General features: G+C 37.9%; 1 protein-coding gene across 1 annotated transcript in view; it reads right to left on the bottom strand.

The window, feature by feature from the left end:
• Nucleotides 1-1,654: 1,654 nt before the first annotated feature.
• Nucleotides 1,655-16,181, bottom strand: part of STK3 (serine/threonine kinase 3) — a gene marked incomplete at both ends in the record, with an annotated part of 75,225 nt that continues 60,698 nt past the window's right edge. The window contains 3 exons of the mRNA XM_010180827.1: nucleotides 1,655-1,674; nucleotides 3,431-3,610; nucleotides 11,114-11,306. Coding sequence (XP_010179129.1) covers nucleotides 1,655-1,674; nucleotides 3,431-3,610; nucleotides 11,114-11,306 — 393 coding nt within the window. The remainder of the gene's footprint in view (nucleotides 1,675-3,430; nucleotides 3,611-11,113; nucleotides 11,307-16,181) is intronic.

A 16,181-nucleotide genomic window follows, 5' to 3' on the forward strand; every position in this document is an offset into this window, starting at 1 on the left:
AGAGCACTCCTCCTCTTCTCCAGAGAACGCTGGAGCACTATTAGATAATACTAGCATTGAGTTAGGTATTATCATTTATGTTTTAGTAGTGTATCAATCCCTTCTTTAGATAAAATTATGACTGTCAGCATTTACTGTTAGGATGCCTTTCTAGATTTCATTAAGGCCAATTCCAAACAAAATAGAACAGAATTCAGCACAAAAAGTTTCCATTATTTATCCCTTTCATGAATCATTTAACGACTTCATGTCAGCAACTGAAAACATTCATGTTGATCTCATAAAGAGCAGACAATGTATTATGCATGCTGCCCGCTGATGTATCCTCTCAGAGAGACTCTTGCAGGCCACTTACCAATACCGCCGCTTGCTGTCTAAAAATACACATAGAAGTACTTCTAGAGTATATAAATAAAAAATAATTGCCTATGGTTCAAACCAGCAGACTGTTAAAAACAATATTCTGAGTGACATCAGCTGGTACCAGATGCTTCAGAGAAATGTATCCTTGAGTGGACTATTCTGAAGCAGTACATCCACTATTGAAAAGTCTTCCTAAACTCTGTCTTAGGCTGGCTTATTGATGGAAGTATTTGGCTTTTCTCATTCTTAAAATAAAATCCCATCCTCTCTCCCCCCCAGCTCTCCAACTAACAGCACACATTACCCATGCAAATAGATATTAACTTTTTTTGGTTTTTAAATCCTATTTGGTCTTCAATCAGAATCATTTTGTAGTAACAAGCCCTACAACGCTGTCTCTTTAGGAAGGTAAGGGCAAACTGCACTTCATGTAACTTCCATGACACACTGGAACACACTGCCCAGGGAAGTCGTGGATGCCCCCTCCCTGGAAGTGTTCAAGGCCAGACTGGACAGGGCTTGGGACAACCTGGTCTGGTGGGAGGTGTCCCTGCCTGTGGCAGGGGGTTGGAACCAGATGATCTTTAAGGTCCCTGTCAACCCAAACCATTCTATGATTCTGAAGTCGTTGACTTGCTAGTCAAAGACCACCACAGCAAGGTTCGCCTACAAAGGGAGGGCATTTAGTTTCTGAAGATCAGAACTCCTCAGGTCTGGATCTAAGAGAAATTAATTTTTTTTACAAAGGTGACTTTGTAAAATGTCAGCAAGATCCACAGGATTATCCATGTGTGAATTATTCAGGAATAAGCATGCACGGAATCAAGAACTTAGCATTTACAAGAATCGTTTTTCCTTGCATTTCTTAACAAGTAATGGAAAAGATAGGATGTATTTTAAACTACAGAATCACAGAATGGTAGGAGTTGGAAGAGACCTCTGCAAATCATCTAGTTCAACCCCTCTGCCAGAGTAGGATCACCCAGAGAAGATCACACAGGAATACGTCCAGGCGGGTCTTGAATGTCACCAGAGAAGGAGACTCCACAACCTCTCTGGGCAGCCTGTGCCAGTGCTCTACTCACAGTAAAGAAGTTTTTCCTCATGTTTAAGTTGAGCCTCCTGTGTTCAGTTTGTGACCATTTCCCGTTGTCCTGTTGCTGGGCACAATCAAGAAGAGTCTGGTCTCATCCTTCTGACCCCTGTCCTTTAGATATTTATAAGCATTAATAAGATCTCCCTCAGTCTCCTCCAGGCTACACAAGACCCAGCTCTCTCAGCCTTTCCTCATATGGGAGATGCTCCAGTCCCCTCACCATCTCAGTGGCTCTACGCTGGACTCTCTCCAGTAGTTCCTTGTCCTTCTTGAACGGAGAGCCCAGCATTGGACACAGTATTACAGATGTGGCCTCACCAGGGCAGAGCAGAGGGGGAGGAGAACCTCCCTCGACCTACTGGCCACATTTAACGTACCCCAGGATGCCATTGGCCTTCTTGGCCGTGAGGGCACATTGCTGGCTCATGGTCAGCTGCTGTCTACCAGGACTCCCAGATCCTTCTCCCTTGAGCTGCTCTCCAGCAGGTCAGCCCCCATCCTGTACTGATACATGGGGCTGTTCTTCTCCAGATGCAGTGCCCTACACCTGCCCTTGTTGAATTTCATCAAGTTTCTCCCTGCTTTCTTAAAGTTTCTTCCAGACTGTTCAGGTCTTGCTGAATGGCAGCACAGCCTTCTGATGTGTCAGCCACCCCTCCCAGCTTTGTATCATCAACAGATTTACTGTGGGTACACTCTGTGCCGCTGTCCAGGTCACTGATGAATATACTAAACAGAGCTGACCCAGTACCGATCCCAGAGGAACACCACCAGCCAAGGGCCTCCAACTGGACTCTGACCCCACTGACAAATTGTTCTAAGACCAATTTTATTGCCACTGTAATAACCCTGCTTAAATAACAGCCAGTTATTTTCCAATGAATAATGCAAATAATTATTATGTTACTCAGTTATCAGGATGATGATTATTGCATTTTATGGTTTAAAAAAAAAAAAAAAGGCCTAAAAAAACCCCAGCAAACCAAAATCCAACTTAATCAAAACTCTCTAGCAGCAACAGCTTGTACTGTGCTATTTAACTGGCTTTACTCCAGTAGCTTAAATTTCAGAGTCAGCTTTATGTAGAAATGCAGTAAGTGAAAACCAGGAAAAAAAAATCCCACACCTACAGCTGTCACCTAAAATTAAACACAACATTTTTCTCCAAATCCCAAGTCTACTTTCAAAAAAGTGCCATGTGATCATATTTAGCTACTGCATTGCATTTAAGAACCTATTTCATCTGCAACAGATAAACTAAATCCTTTCATTCCAACACATAAGAAAAAAATTTTAAAAAATCAAGAACAGTGAAAACCAGGTATAATTATCTACAGGTCTCCAAGCAGTTGTTATTTCACTTTAAGAGCAATCTATAACTTTGTAACATTTTCTTTTTGGTCTTGATAAAATTTGCAACATAGGCAAAAAGGAATAAGCTACACATATCCTGGAGGTAGAAAAGCTCCGCTCTAAAATAGACACACTTGTGTTAGAACTATGTAGAGAGATATGCGCTATTGAAACAGTAGGTGATCTTAACCACTTCCGAGAGATTGATTAAATGGCTCCAATCCAGTTTAAAATGCTTCTCATTTTACTGAGATACTCAGCAAACATGACAACAATATTCCATGCCCGTAGCATTTTTTTTTTAAACCGGTCAAATTTTAAAGCTGTAATAACACAGCTTATAATAGATTATAAAAAACCAAAAATACTTTTTTTAAAAAAGTAGTTACAAAGAAACATTCTCATAGTGTCACATACTGCTCCTCATTAGAAAGGTCCTGTGCTAAGCAAATGTACTTATTTCAATAACCAGCATGAGGCATTAAGATTAGATAACTGGATGGTATTCTTGAAAGTTTACTGATTACACTTGTATTAGCATAGCTATAGAAAGGGATTAACTATTTTTAGCACTTATAAAATAAACAGCATGCAAGAAAGTAAACAGTAAAAATGTACTTACAAAATCAAAGTCTCCATCTTGAGGGACTTTCCAGTTATCAGGGAAAACGTTTTTGGATATGTGGTAAGGTTCATGCACATTCTGATTACAGTTTTCAGGGCTTTTATTCTTGGAATCCTGTTTATCAAAGTAGTCCATGAAAGAAGGTCTTTGAACTTGTGGTGAAGTAGCATTTCCTTAGTTGAAAGAAAAATGAAATAAAGGTATAAACTACTTAAAAATCAAAGATTTGCTGCACTGTGAAATAAACTCAATTTCTTAATTTTCTTGAAATTTACAGAAATTAATAGTCATCTGTATGTGGTGCAAGCCTCCATTTGTCCCCTGAGGATCTTTGGCATAAAAGCTCATAGCCAAAGAATGATATTTTTGTAGTACAACACAATGTGGAGAAATGTTCAAGACATTTCAGAGTTGCACACACAAATAATATTAGAAGTTACTTCATGTGACATCTATTTGTTGCTATGGAGACTGAATAACACAAGGTGTTAAGCATCCCTTTGGGTGCTCCATGTTCTGAACTTCAAGGCCTGGTTCACAGACACTTGTAGGAAAGCAAGAGAGTTCCATCAGTTTCACCAAAGGTGTGATTTTAAAATTATTTAGAAAAAGAACTTGCAAAAAACCAGCCATACAACTGTGTCTACACACGGCTTAATCAAATTCATTGCCAATCAGGATTCCCAGCAAGTTATGGGATCACGCTCTACAAGTGGCTGCAAAGCACTCTGTCTCCATGGTGTAGAAACCCTGGGGGATTTCTGTCATCCTCTATGTGGCTGCAAAAGCTTTACAAAGCAGATCAGTGTGAACTCCTGTTCTATTATCCTTTTCATGAAACTAAATGGAAAAAAAAATCTACAACCCTAAATGACTGAAATTTGTTTTCATTTGTGGGATTTCAAAGCAAGTTCTTTACTAAATAGAGCAATAAATAAAACATAGAAGTTGCTTTAGTAGTTCTACGTAACTGTCACCTCAGAGACTATATTCTGCATAGCACTGAATCATGAAACTTGCACTTGCTTGCAGTGTAACACATTCTACACTGAGAAATATGAAATACATTTCCACAAGTGAAATATGCAACAGGATAAGAAATATAAATAACCAAGCTAAAAGAAAGCAAAAGGAAAAAAACTAACTAAACAAAAAAAAAAACAACCAAAAAAAACCCCAACCACAGGTAGAACTATACTTTTAATTCTAAGCATAATAAGATAATTAGGTATTTTTACTTGAACTATTTTAACAAATGAAAAGGAAAACCACTGGGAATATTTTTTGAGCTTGCATTTAACATGATCACTAGGACTTGCTGATCTTCATATCTGGCTTCACATTTATTTTCATTAATTTATTAAGTCTTTTTTTGTTCCACTCCCCTTTCACCTCTTATTTCATCATCTCTTCCTCTGGTAACTCCCTTCCTCTGTCTCAAGACTTTTTAAATTCATTCTACGTTTGCTGCATGGTTAATAGCAGCCTGGTTTTTTCATTAATGCTTATTTTTGTACTGCCATCTTTTATAGCATATTGACTTGTTCTTTTCTTTCTGCTTTTTCTACATCACTCTGTTCTAATAAGGTTTCTTCTGGCTTTTTGAATGTGGTATCCTACTGACTTGCTCATGCTCTAGGCTTTGCTGCCCTTGACTCCAGTTGCTTCTCTTCAGCTCTACGATGATTCCTCCATCCAGTCTGCCATGTTTCCATACACACCTCATCCTCCCCACATTTTTTAAGCTACTTGTTGCCATATCCTTTTCTAATATTCTTTTCCAATCCCAGATCATAATTATCTCTAGTTACCATCTTTTAATTAATGACAACTACAACCATACAAAAACAGAGTGAACTAAACTCCAGACTGAGTTTAACAGACCACACAGGCCACAGTCCACAGTCTCCCAAGTTTGCCCCCACCGAACCCAAGATCACTTGAAGGAGGTTTCTGGATCTCTGGAGGCTGGGACTGAGAAAGGGATGAAAATAAACAGTAGGGAAGCCAAATAACTACAGAAATAAGCACTAAAGGGCAAAACCGAGAGAACCTAAACTTAGCAAAACATAAATTTAGAAAACAGATCCAAGAGAAGGTAGTAGTATGAAGAGGTAGAATTAAAAACAGAAATACAATGAATTTTCTTAATATAGACTTATTACTCGCTGATCACTGCCCCAAACCCCTGAAACTATTTGTATCAAAAAGATAGGACACCACATTGCCAGCCTTTCACAACCAATATTTCTTTTCTGCCGAGATGGCTGTACTTATGTTTCAATCCCGAGACATACTTACAAACAAGATCACCAGTGTCTCTGTTTGAAACTGAAGTACCAAAATGTGGGCCCATTACAGATACGATGGTCTCCCTCCTCTCATGTAACAGAAAATCCCAAAGATTTCCCAAGCACTGCTCTTAAGTTTTACAGCTATTTATAAATATCTTCCTTATATATGTAATACAAGACTGCCTACATACGTAAAACAAACCAGCTCCTCCAAATTCCTTGCTATCAAATGCATATTAAGAAAATGGGTCAGCAGGCCTAAACTTACACTGAAATGAGCAAAGCACATTTCCTTTACACTTTGAGGCCTTGTTTTCTTTGTTTTGATAAACAAGAATTGAGAACTCACTTCTGATTCCAATTTAGTACACAATTAGTGAACCCACTTAAAAGAACAAGAGCTCTACTCCTTCACTGCAAATATAAAAACTCACACACAAATCCAGAAACATGATGCCTGCAAGCCAATAGGACCAGAGGTGTTTCAAGGTTTGTTTTTTCTCCAGTGTAAAAAAAAAAAAGTAATATTACATTTAAATATTTCTTTTTAAGTTTTTATTTTATTTTTACAAATAATTAAATTAAAGAGACTCTTTTTTAGAACTCCAGCTAACCTAACACAAACAAGTTTAGTTGATATTTCATGGAAAACGGGATAGGCTGACACCTACTAGTTTAAAGGTCCTGCGAAGGCTCCCACCTCTTTTGAGTTTACTTTACAACACATTCATGCTCTGTATGTCAGAGTAAAATGTAGGGTTATTAGAAGATTATTTTGCTCTGAAAGCACTTGGGGGCGGGGGGAGGGTGGGAGGTTTTGTTCGGGGGTTTTTTTGTTCTGTTTTGTTTTTTACAATTTCCTACAGGAAGTCTCTAAGTTTTACACTCTGTTACTACCAGGGCACTGGACCTTCTCCCCAGCTGCAAATCTACAGAGGAAACCTTTCCCCCTCTTGCCAAAAGCCACAAACTTCCACAGCCTTCCCCACCCTGGGGATCTCCATCTGCCGCTCAATTGAGGAGCATTTCCAGCTGCTGCCTCTTCAGTGAAGTGAGGGGATCAGGCACTCCTGCCTGCAGCGCTGCTGTGAAGATCCTGTCAGTATTTTTAGTCCTTCAAAACATATTGCTTTGTCACTATTAGAGTGACGAACTGTACTGCAGTCATCTTTTAGACTTCTTGGGATGATCACCTCTACTACAAAGGCTACAACAACTTGTAACACCACCATATACTACTACTTAGGCTTTAGATTTCATACATTCCTACCACTACTTTCTCACTACAACACAGCGGCAGTAATTCTCCTGGGAAATGCAAGACAGGAACTTTAAATACAACGAGGTTGAAGAGAACCTGCAATTTTGATGTCAGTCTCCAGATGGTAACTCACTATTCAGTTCATTCACGTAGAAAGTCGCCACAGCCACCTCCTTCAGCCGTATTTTAAGCAAAATTGTGACTGTATTTTATGAACTTATTAGACAACCACCTCAGAGAATGGCAAAAGTCTACGTAGCTTCTGAATTGCAAGTAAGCATCACCAGAAACCAGATCACCAGTTCACTTGGCCAGAGCAGCTGGGGGGTCTACCAAAGGATGTATCCAAGCAATGTTTGACTCAAAAGCTGCGTAACAAAGTGGTTACTGAGTCTGCAGCTTTCCCATCACAGTGACTTGCGCACCCAAGTCTCCATGCAAATTCAGGCCTCATTCAGTACTTTGTTTTGTAATATACCTGCTTATCAGAAATAATTGCAACTGGCATTTAAACGGAAAATCCACATCTTTTTCAACCAGCTGAAGCCTTCATAGACTTTTTGAAGGGCTATGAACTCAAGTTTAAAGGCTTTATAATGGGGAAAATAGTTTCTTGTACAAAACACTGCTTTGCTTCCTGAGAAGGAGACTGATAAAACTCGTTTCAAAACTGTTGTTCTATTTTTCCACCTGCTGGAAAAGAAGAAAAAATACTCAATGACACTACTTATTATAAACTCATTAATTCATTCCAGCTGAGTTATACTTTTTTCTGCTTTCAGCAAAACAAAGATAATCCATGTTACACTAGCATTTTCCAGCAGCTCTTGAAGCTGAATTGCCAACATGATGTTTTTCTTTGAAAAAAAATCCTATTTGTAAGACATACTACTAGTAGAAGCATAAATGTCTCCCAATCACAGGAGAGGGCTCAAGGACTGGAATAGACTTCTAAATAAACCCTGTTAACACGGGCACAAGTAAACTTGCTTGAAACAAACTACATCCATGAAATATTAATGCCTGTGTGCAGCACCACCGAAACCAGGCCATAATTAAACTTCCCTGATGAATTCCTATAGGACCTGGGCCATAGGTTGTTATAAAACGCATATCAATAGCTTTTTCTTTTCAGTTGAAAAATCAGCTGCAGGACTTAAACCTTTCTAAGAATTATGAAGAATCACTCCAGAGCCACAATTACTCCCAAGCATCCACATCCTATTACAGAGGAGACTGACTTACAGTAGGGCATGATCTCTTACACTGGATGGACTGAAATATCTAAAAATAATAAATAAATAAAACCAACTCATTCTCCTTTCAAAATGTAAGTACAGCATGGTGCATGTCCAGCTGTAATCAAGGATCCCATAATACAGTAACTCAAGAAGGTTCAGCGAGTGAGTGCTGGAACCAAACCTGTCACTTGCCACGTGAGAGATGAAACCATCACTTGCCACCAGTGATGGCTACCTCCAGTCTGCTGGTCTTCCCTCACTGGTGTTACAGGTTTCAGGACAGTCACCTGTGGAGGAAGAAGCCTGCTGTCCCAGACTATATTCTTCTGTTTAATAAGCAGCTGAACAAAAGTAGTGATGCCTTCCACTAATCCCACTCTTTCTTCCACCCCACATTAAGCCTCCTGAAGTGAAGCTCTGTCCTCCCACCTCAGTATTCCGCATTTTTATCTTTCCTTCTAGGTACCTACTGCATAGACTCTGCTCAAAGCACTCACAGGCATACTAAGCAAGAAGGCATAAATGTTGTTTATCACTAGGCTGTATATTGTATGTTGGGGTGAGATGACAGGCCTCTTTTTGTTCCAAATCCCAATTCTATCTGGGCATAATTCCCTATTTGTGAAAAAAAGAGATGGTTTTAGTTATTTTCTGTCATGGCTCCCAGAGGCCTCTAAGCATGGGCACTTAGAAATGAAAACTTTTTTCTTCTTATTTTGTCCTTGAACAGGGAAACAAAAGACAGAAGGAAACAACGTGAAACTAAACATAAGAGCAATTAAAAACCCAAGTTTGTCATAAATACTTTATGTCTCTAGGAAGGAAATGAAATACCTCTTCCCTAGTTAACTAAGTTTATTTCTCTAACCTTTTTGCTTGCAATGATCAATTATTCAGGACTATCAAGAGTACTTTTAAGCTACCTGTACAAATGTCTAGAAATACCTAGAAAGCACCCACCTTGCCTATAAAGACACATTAGGAAAAAACAACCGATTTCCAAGATCTTGTGTCTTTGTCAAGCACAAAATCTATGTCTGCCTCTCAGGGAGAGCAAGGATTTTTATGTCCCTTCTTGGTGACATTTATTTAGGACATTTCCTATTGCTCCTGTTTCAGCCAATAGCACGTGAATCACAGAACCAGAGGAGGACCAGCTACAGTAGATGTGGTTTCTATTTCTTTTCAGCTGAGATATGTGGAGGTCCCATTCTTGAATTATTTCTAGTTTTTAATCAAAGGGTGTCTAACACAAAATACAAGAAAGTTCAGCAAGAAGGTGCTGGAACCAAACCTGTCACTTGCCATCAGGCTACCTCCAGTTTGCTGGCACTACAGAAGTCTCAAGACAGTCACATATGGGGGCAAGGGAGGGAAAGGAAACCTGCTGTCCCAAAGATTATATATTCTTGTTTGACACGAAGGAAGAATGGGTTTAAGAATTATACTGACTAAATGCCAAGGTATAGAAAAGTAATTTCTTTTCTAACTACAGATGGTTACTGGAATGAATTAAAAATGAAAAGTAATGGTACAGTTTAAAAACAACGTCTCCAGCAACACAGCAGACAAATACGACATGGCTAAGACACTGCAGTGCAAACATAATGACACTTTTGTGATCTGTGTGGCACACTGACAGGTATTTCCTCTCAGTACATATAAAAACTACACAGATATTGTTAAGTCTGAAGTGATTTGAAAGGTCGTGCAAAACCCTACTTCTTAATACTCCCAACCCAAGAATTACTTTATTATTGTTTACTACAAATTTGCTTGGAATATCTGTCTTTAATTTTTTTTTGCATCTTTCATCTTTTCCTTAACTTGTTGAAATGGATGAATCTGAGACTGCCTGTACTAACCCTCCATTAGCCTCACAGTTTAGTAGGCAAATGCTCCGTTTCAGTATGAAAACAGAATAAATCATGTACTGAGTGTTTTTGTGAGGTGAATCATCCTGCTTAAAGTAATCACTAACCAACAGGTATGTTTGCTATCCTATTGCTGACAACACTAGAAAAACAACCCTAAACACAATGAAACAAAGCACAAAAACAACCTCAATAACAACAACCACCAACAAACCCCCACTTTTCTTCCAATTTGCTGTGCATTAAACCACAAAGCAAGCATATTCCTGCTTTGCACTTCCAACTGATCTTGCACAAGTTACATCAAGTGTGTATGTGCAAACACAAATGCAACTTCATGTTTGCCCAAAAGCATTCAACAAAGTTATTTATTTAGCACTGATTTCCACTCTTGAGACATTTGCTTTAGTTATTACCTCCCCTCTCCACTCCAAACAATTGCCTGGAGTGAAACATTACATTGTGTCTCATGAAATCAGGCACCTACAGCTTGAGTTAGATTCATCTACTGATGCTGCCCATTCAAGCAAATAATTCCATTAAATTCAGTGGGCCTCATCCTGCAGCAGTCTTCAGGCAAATAATGAGCACAATGGTAAATATGTACTTATGCATATTTCATGGTAACTTATAATTTTATACTTTAAAACATTTGCATTTTTTTCTTCTTGTCATGTACTCCCTTGCACGCTGCTGAAGTCAATTTGGACTTTTTACTTAGGTTTCAATGCTCTTTTGATTGCCTTAAATGAAGCATCATTGAATTACAGTACAACATCTGTTCAAATAATAACAGTTATAAAATTAAAACCTGCTAATTGATCATGAATTACAAAACAAGTCACCTTTTTCTCCGCAAACCAGAGAGCACTTAGAGACACAAATACCCTGTTCCTCCTGTTTTAACCATAGAACTTGATGCTTAAAAGCCACTGACGATACAACATTCTTATGCAGCATGAGAAAACATATCACGTTATTAAGAGAAAAGTAAATAACAACATACTTTTCATGGTCCCATCTTCCTCTTCATCGTCATCACTGTTTATTACCATGGTCCCCAAGTCCGATTCTAACATAGTACTGTTGTGTTCAATCATTGTCTGAGCGCCTTCACTCATCGTGCTTGTGGCCCTCATGGTACCAGCACTCTCCGAACTGGTCTTCACCATGGTGTGAGAGTCCAGCTCATCTTCATCCTACAAAGAAACATTTGTCAGGATGTAAGAGATCATTTAAATAAAGCAAAGTTAAGAAGCAATCATTTAGATATTTATTCATTAGTTTTGTATTTTCACATGACCTAGCTGGACTACTAGACTTCCAGATTTAAAACATTAAAAGAAATTACAAAATTTAAAATTGCTTACATAAAGAATGAATAAAAATTTTCTTCTCTCTCACAGATGCACAGCAGGATGAGTATATCAGAAATGTGGTCCACACACCCACTTTGCATCAGCAGCCAGTTCTTAGTATCTCAGTGATTTTCACGATCCATTATACCTCCTTGGATTCCAAAATCAGCACCACATTAAATAGAACGTGACTTGGTTGTTTTGCAATGCACTGTCACCAAGGATTTGTGTTGATCATCCTTAACTAAATACCATACCCAGCATCTTATATTACGCACAGCACCCAGATGACAGACACCTGTTCAACTTAGATATTAAACAATCTCCCAAAACCGTTTTGGAGGAAGTCCCCCTCAGAAACAGAAAATCAACTTGGCTCACATCAAGTATTTAGTTCTCTTTAAAAACCTCTGTCACAAGAGTGAGCAAAATAACTTGTAGATACTATGCAGAAAAATATCTGTAAAGCACATAATTAACCACTAAGTGGGTGGGAGAGCTCATATAATGAAGAAATACAACAGTGTTTTGAATCGGCGACAATAATGGGCCAGGAATGTAAAACAGAGACCTAATGACAATCCAGTGAATGGAGTTACACAATTCACATAGAATACCAGTATTTGGAAACGTTAATGAGAAGCCCCATGCCTAATCTAAATCTGATTTAGCTTATACGCACATCATCACAACATTTCAGGAATTATGTGGTGGACTATACACATTTTCTATATAAGTAAAACCTACTGCTCAAGAAAAAAGGGAAAAAAAAACCCAAAAAAACAAAACCACAACTAAATAAAAAAAAAAGAACCAGAAAAACAACAACTAAAAACCCCACACAAGCTCAAAAATCCTACAAGGTCTGGCACTTTATTTCTTACTGAACTCGTTCCTTTCCTTTCCTGTTATTCCCTGACACAGCAGACAATTTGTCTCTGGTATAAACATACATGAGCCAGCTACACTGCCCGAGTGCCTGTTTTGCTAATGGTTGGTCTAAGCAGATATTGAGAATTGTAGTTAGTAGCAACAACAGTACCCCAGCTCCAGAAAATTATTCTATTACATCTCACCTAAGAGACACAAAAATAGATCTAATTTTGATTCAGCAATTTTGGCTAACAGCGCAATGTACTGAAACCATGATACAAACCTAAATCCGTGATTAGAATTTCAAATGTCAAAAGCATAATTATTTTCCAGATTATAATCTGGAAAAATATGAAAGTTCTTAATGTGCATTCTTTCTAGGTTTTTTTAGTTGCATTTTAAACACTATATTCAGTACCCTATCATTAAAAAATTATTATATTCCCAAAGATAACAAATAGTTTACAGCGACAGCACTAGAGGACTGTGCCGGTAAATAAAAGAGAATATTTTAGTAGTGCTCCTCCTGGTGGCAACTTTAACTTTCTTTACTTCTTCCCACCCCTGCAACGTTCTTGCTCACCCCCAGTAGTTTTTACAAGTTAGAATTTTCGCTTCCTAAAAATGGCACTTGGAAAGTAAAGTCCAAAAGTGTCTTTTTGCATTGCATTTTAAAAGTGTATTTAAAAGTCAAGTTATTATTTTCAAGTGCTTCTTTCAGCACTGCAATACAACGCAAAACTGGCTCACAACGCACTATTTCTCCTATTAAGTGCTACAGATCTGGCATCTCTAACACACAGGCAGGCAAATCTTCGAGCTTAAGGCACAGTTACATTTGATTTACAGATTTTCCTGACTAATATTAAGTCACTGCATTGCAGTGCATATGGTCCTAAAGTTACTAAAACCGAAATCAGAAATAAAACAAATATTTTCCTGAGGCTTAAAAGTTTTAATTTAGATGCTAGTGAAAAAAGATGGCTAAAAATAAGTGTAAGTATGAAGTGCAATCCTAAGTGACCATTTTCATATCTTCTGCTTCATTAAAAACACTGCTATTTTATTTCTTCAGTCAAATCAAGCTCCTGGATTTGTTCCAGAGAATAGCAATTCATTTGCCAGTCTAAGAGCATCAAAAGCCTTTATCTTACTCCTGTCTCTCAGCAAAGTTATCTTCTAGTGCCTACAGGACTAGGGATCACAAAAGCCCACCTCAGTACTAATAGAACAGCTATCCCAAAGAGGGAAGTACACGACACGACAATTTCAATCAATAGTCTTTTCCTTAGATCAGGAATGATGTACTGAGGGAGAGCAATATAAAATTTTGGGGGGGACTGTGCATGCCCCTAAATAATTAATTTTGTGGGTTAAGCCAGATTGCTTCCAGAGCTGCCATTCCAGTATTTCTCACAAACATAAGACTTAGCTAACACAGCAGTAGACTACACTGGATCAGAAAAAAATAACTTCATAAAAATATTCAGTGGACCAAGTTATGTAAGTGCACATTTACACAAGAGACGAAAGCAATTCCTTTGTATGAATTCTGATTCATTCTTTACAGTTCCTAAATATTGATGGAACACTTCTGATCTGTTGTTTAAAAAGGCAAACTCACTGATTAAATGAAAACAAACACAATCTCAATTGTAACCAGAAAAAAAATATGTTATTAAAACTGAAGTGTCATGTTCTCTTATTGTTTATGAAAACCGATCTAAGAACCAAGCAATAAACCCAGCTAATTCCAGAATTAAACTGTCTGCCGTTCTCTTGCGTACAAGTAACAGGTACAAACTTGTATTTGACAGGGGTTTCTGATACACGCAGTAGACAGCAACAGAAAGAGCGCATGAGTGAGAGCTCTAATACCTCCTGAAATGCTATGGAAAATACAATAAACTTCAGAAACTCTGAATAACATTACAGCGTAAAGCAAGTACAAGTAAAACATTGCCAATACCCTGCAGCCTCATGGGCCTCACTGTTTGGATCTCCTTATTTACCTAAATAAGTGCGAAGATTAACAAAACCAACCTTTAAAGCTTGAAAATGCAGTCATTGAGACTTGGATACCACAGCAGCCAATTCAAAAAGATTTCAGCAGAAACAGCACACAAGACCTCACAATAAGCTTGTAACATAAAAGATCTCATCACCACATGAGAAGACGGCCTTACACAACATACCCGAGTTTACAGCATGATAGAAGCGAATAAGCTGAGGTGATAAAGATTAATGGACTTTTCTGTTGCATTTTTAACATTCATAGGGGAAAAAAGGCATAAAGAAAGATAAATAAAAGAACTAAATAAGACGAGCAAATATAGCAGCTTGCCTTTAAAATCTCTAACTACGGTTTGTGCATGTAAAAAGAACACTAGAGGGCACCAGAGACAGCTAACTGGCTTGCAGTACATTAAAGGAAGATTTACATGCTGGCAAAATTTAGTATCCTGTAAAATAATTTCATTTACTATTAACACTTCATCATCACCTTTGAAAAACGTGGCTGTAGTCACAGCTATCTTTCTGTAAAAGCACGGTAGTAGCTACATAAACACAGAGGAACAAGGATTTTGTAAGAGTTCCTAACGTGTTCAGAGCTCAAGTACAACCCAAGCACATGCATGGCACTGAGCACACATTTAAGTTTAGACCCAGCAGCAAAACAGGTAAAGACTTAACTTTCACCACACACTCAAATCCCATCAAATTCAATAGATGTATGACATGAAACAGTGTATAAGCTTGTTTTTTATCACCTTCTAAACGATCCATCTAGTACCGAGGAATTGCTGCTTACAAGTACCTCATTATGTTTACTCCTGTAATCGGTTTCTGGGTCTAAATTGCTATGGATTTTAACAGGATGCTCTTTATAAGTTGTTTATGCCCTTGGGTAACTATATTTCACTTGACAAAGTCATCTTTGAATATTTCTAACTTCAGGACACTTAAAGGACTGCATTCAAATTTAATTAGCACATATGACAAGTGTACTTTGGCTTAAAGGAAAAATGCTATGAAAATAGAAAGCTGCAATGCTGTCATGCAAAGTAACATACATATAAACAGACGTACATAGATACATTATATACATACAAACACATGAAAGATGCATGAAAGTGAATATAAAATCCTTCAGAAAAACACAGCTTAGTGTACCAGATTTAAGATACAGAGTAACTCAAGTGATTCACTAGTTCCTTTAAAATTACATAAATATTGTAAAAATAGAAAGGAATAATTACAGCAATTATTCCTTACTGTCTCAAAATACAGATGCCAACTTCTCATAATTAATACATGACTAATCAAAGCAACTGTTTTATGAACTAACAAACAAGCCCACATAGAGGAATAATTGATTATTGACAGTTGGCTAAGTTGTTGATAGCTTTCAACCACAGTGTCTAAAACAAAAACGGAGTACTAAAGGGCTAATTCCACGCGTGAATACTCTGAAACAATTAAGCATTCCTCACATAATACGAGACATTAAAATGTAAAAGAAAACATACAGGAAGAGCTGTTTGTTAGCTCATTCCTTTAAAGATCCATAGGAATAAATATTTAGACATGTTTCCTGCGAGCTGCCAGGCAACGAGTTACTTTACATTCCCATAATACAGCTGCCCAGCCTCAGCATCCAATTCACATCACACTTCAGAAAACGCAAGAGAGAAGAGATTGGTCATGTTTAGTAGTGCCTAAACTAATATTTAAACTTTGATACTGGTATTAACTTTCTGTAGAACACACCACTCGCAATTTTTGCTTAATTAAGAAAACCTGTACAATTACCTCACACCTATCAAAGCATGCCAGTTTGTC

This window comes from Mesitornis unicolor, unplaced genomic scaffold, assembly GCF_000695765.1.
Source record: "Mesitornis unicolor isolate BGI_N332 unplaced genomic scaffold, ASM69576v1 scaffold1283, whole genome shotgun sequence".
In the NCBI taxonomy this organism is placed as follows: Eukaryota; Metazoa; Chordata; class Aves; order Mesitornithiformes; family Mesitornithidae; genus Mesitornis; species Mesitornis unicolor.